This window comes from Dioscorea cayenensis, chromosome 12 (genome assembly GCF_009730915.1).
Source record: "Dioscorea cayenensis subsp. rotundata cultivar TDr96_F1 chromosome 12, TDr96_F1_v2_PseudoChromosome.rev07_lg8_w22 25.fasta, whole genome shotgun sequence".
Classification (NCBI taxonomy): domain Eukaryota; kingdom Viridiplantae; phylum Streptophyta; class Magnoliopsida; order Dioscoreales; family Dioscoreaceae; genus Dioscorea; species Dioscorea cayenensis.
In genome coordinates this window covers 13,713,728-13,716,334 of record NC_052482.1, presented here as the reverse complement: position 1 = coordinate 13,716,334, position 2,607 = coordinate 13,713,728, and the positions used below count along the sequence as shown (strand labels likewise).

At 33.2% G+C, this 2,607-nt stretch overlaps 1 protein-coding gene across 1 annotated transcript; it reads left to right on the top strand.

The window, feature by feature from the left end:
* Positions 1 to 1,308: 1,308 nt before the first annotated feature.
* LOC120273183 lies at positions 1,309 to 2,395 on the top strand. Its single transcript, XM_039279821.1, has 5 exons — positions 1,309 to 1,338; positions 1,439 to 1,531; positions 1,678 to 1,779; positions 1,868 to 2,266; positions 2,372 to 2,395. The coding sequence occupies exons 1-5, from the start codon at positions 1,309 to 1,311 to the stop codon at positions 2,393 to 2,395; spliced, it is 648 nt and encodes a 215-aa protein (XP_039135755.1).
* The last annotated feature ends 212 nt before the right edge of the window (positions 2,396 to 2,607 follow it).

The window sequence follows — 2,607 nt, the reverse complement described above, 5'->3', positions numbered from 1 at the left end:
GATGGAGAGAAATGTGTCAGACAGCAATTTTCCTGACATAAATGACCATTCAAAACATAGTTTTGCATTATCATAAAAAACTTTTTTTTTTCTTTCTTCTTATGAAATCCAATAAAATTTTGAATGTGGATTGAAGTAGTTTTCTTCTAATGGTAATGGATTGTCAAATCACTATTCAGACTTCAAATCTTTCCTTTTTACTGAAATAGCTTTTACTAATTGATATGCAATATTATTATTCATTGTGTTAATTTCTATTGGATAATGTGCAGTACTAAGTAAACCATTTGCAGTTGGATTTGTGAATGCAATGAAAATTTACTATGTATAATCTTCCATGTATAATCTTCCAAATACAAGTAGGTCTTGTGAATTTTGTAACATGTCTTTGTTTATATGATGCGAGATAAGAGAAAAATATGCCGAAAATTAAAATTGAACAAAATGAAAATGGTCGTGTCGAACCTCGCTCCAACTAATGCTCCAAATAATGGTAGTGGGTGTGACGATGGTGTGGGTGCTAGAATGAGCAACACCAACAACTCCAATTCAGTGACTTTCTATTGGTTCTACTAGATCCGCTCCATCACTTCATGTTACTCCTCATTGCTCGATCACATCATCTTCGACTGATTCAAATCACAATGAACAAGTGCCAAAACCAAAAATAATAGTACCAGATTAGAGAACGTGCCCGCAGTTAGTGAAGCAGAAAATTTAAATGCATGTTCGTTTCATATCTTGAAACTTAATCATAATTTATTATATTTGTGTTAATATTCTTATGTTATACTAATATGTAGTTGATAGAAATGGACAACAAAAAGAAAAAGAGGCCGAACTACTTTTGAAAGACTTGTGGTCATTACCACCGTAAGAGAGGATTGTGGTGAGTGCAAAATCATTTGGGACAACCAATTGGGCCTGAAGCGTAACCATCGGGCTCGGATTTCTCAGCATGCTTGCTCGAACCGGTCAACAAATTGGCATCCATTATGAGAGTTGGCATAAAGTGCCAAAAAAACATTGAAGGATGAATTGTTCAAATTTATTGAGGTAAACCCACATAATTGAATTGTTCAAATGTTATTTCTATAAATATAAAAACATCAAGTTACATTGATAAACAAAAATTGTTTATAATGTCTTCAACTAGTTACGATTTGCACTTGAGATTTCAAAAGAGTATGTGCTCAAGTCACTGGGGAAGAAATGGAGAGATTACAAGCATGATTTGAAAAAGCGTCATTTCAAACGAGAAGATGGTATGCAAGTGAACAAAGATAAACATCCAAATGCAACCATTAGATGGCAGTGGGAACAATTAGTCGATTATTGGTATTCAAATAAAGGAGAGATATGAATATGTATTTTACTTATTTTACTAAAATTGTAATATCTTTCTTATTTCTAAGTTACTATACATGTCATTATGTAGGATTCAGAAAGACTTGGGGTTGCTAGCAGAAAACAACAAAAATATACTCATACCTCTGGATCAAAGAGCTTTGCTAGAAAGGAAAAGGAAATGGTAGGCAAATATATATTAAGAATTAAATTGTAGGTGTGAATTAAAAATGTTGTTGTTTTACTTTCGTTTGTATTTTAATGATGTCTTCAAGTTTATCTCTTGATGTTTGTGATTCAAACAATTTTTTTTGGTTTAAACACTTGTAGGAGGTTCACAATGGAAGAAAAGTAGGACGGCTCGAATTTTTTAAAGCAACTCACACTAAAAAGGATGGTTCTCACATGAATGTGGAAACTGAACAAATTATGGTAATAATTATGTCTTAAGTATTCCTTATTTTGTAATTTGGTGCACAATATAAGACTACTTTAGAATAAATTTTTTCAATATATACAGGTTAAAGCAAATGAGAAGTTAGCTGAATGTGAAACAGTGGATGAGGATATGCAGATTGTTGAAACTGAAATTCTGACACAAGTTATTGGAAAAGAACGATGTGGGCGAGTAAGAGGGCTTGGATTGGGTCCAACACTCAAAACTTATTATGGGGGTACGACTAGCAGAACTTCTACTACCTCAAGCGCCCAATCAAGTGAGTTTGTTGAGCGGTTTAATCAAATGGAACAACAAATGCAACAATTGAAAGAGGAGCGAGAGCAAGAACGGGCAAAACGTGAGGAAGAACGTGCACAAGAATGTGCTCGATATAATGCTCTTCTTGGGTTTTTACAAACTCGATTTCCTGGAGTTACTATCCTTGGAGTTGACCCAGCTGGCTCAACTTCTCAGTCACAGGTACGTATTTCGAAAGTGGCAATGTTTCTATGTTTGTAGCTATTTGTTAAAATTTTAAAAACATCGTGGAATCTTTTCTTATTATTATTATTTTTTTATTTGCAGAATCAGCCTTCTGGAGATGAGTAGTGGCATTCATTAAGTGTTGATTGATTTTTATTTATCTTTGTTTTCCTTTGTATTATTTGGAGGCCGGAAGACAAGAATCACAAACCTAATTATGTACTAATTAATATCGATCTCTTTTGTAACTTCTAATTGTTTTGAAATTTTTTTAAATATCAACTATTGTGTTTTTGGTGCGTAGATAACAATGTGACTATTCTTATCTTGAATGTCGA

Excerpts from the sequence above, each read along its gene's own strand:
- LOC120273183 (XM_039279821.1), top strand. The coding sequence starts at position 1,309 with ATGGCAGTGGGAACAATTAGTCGATTATTG. Across the intron at positions 1,532-1,677 it reads CTAGAAAGGAAAAGGAAATG|GAGGTTCACAATGGAAGAAA; the intron begins GTAGGCAAATAT and ends AAACACTTGTAG. Across the intron at positions 2,267-2,371 it reads GCTCAACTTCTCAGTCACAG|AATCAGCCTTCTGGAGATGA; the intron begins GTACGTATTTCG and ends TTTTATTTGCAG.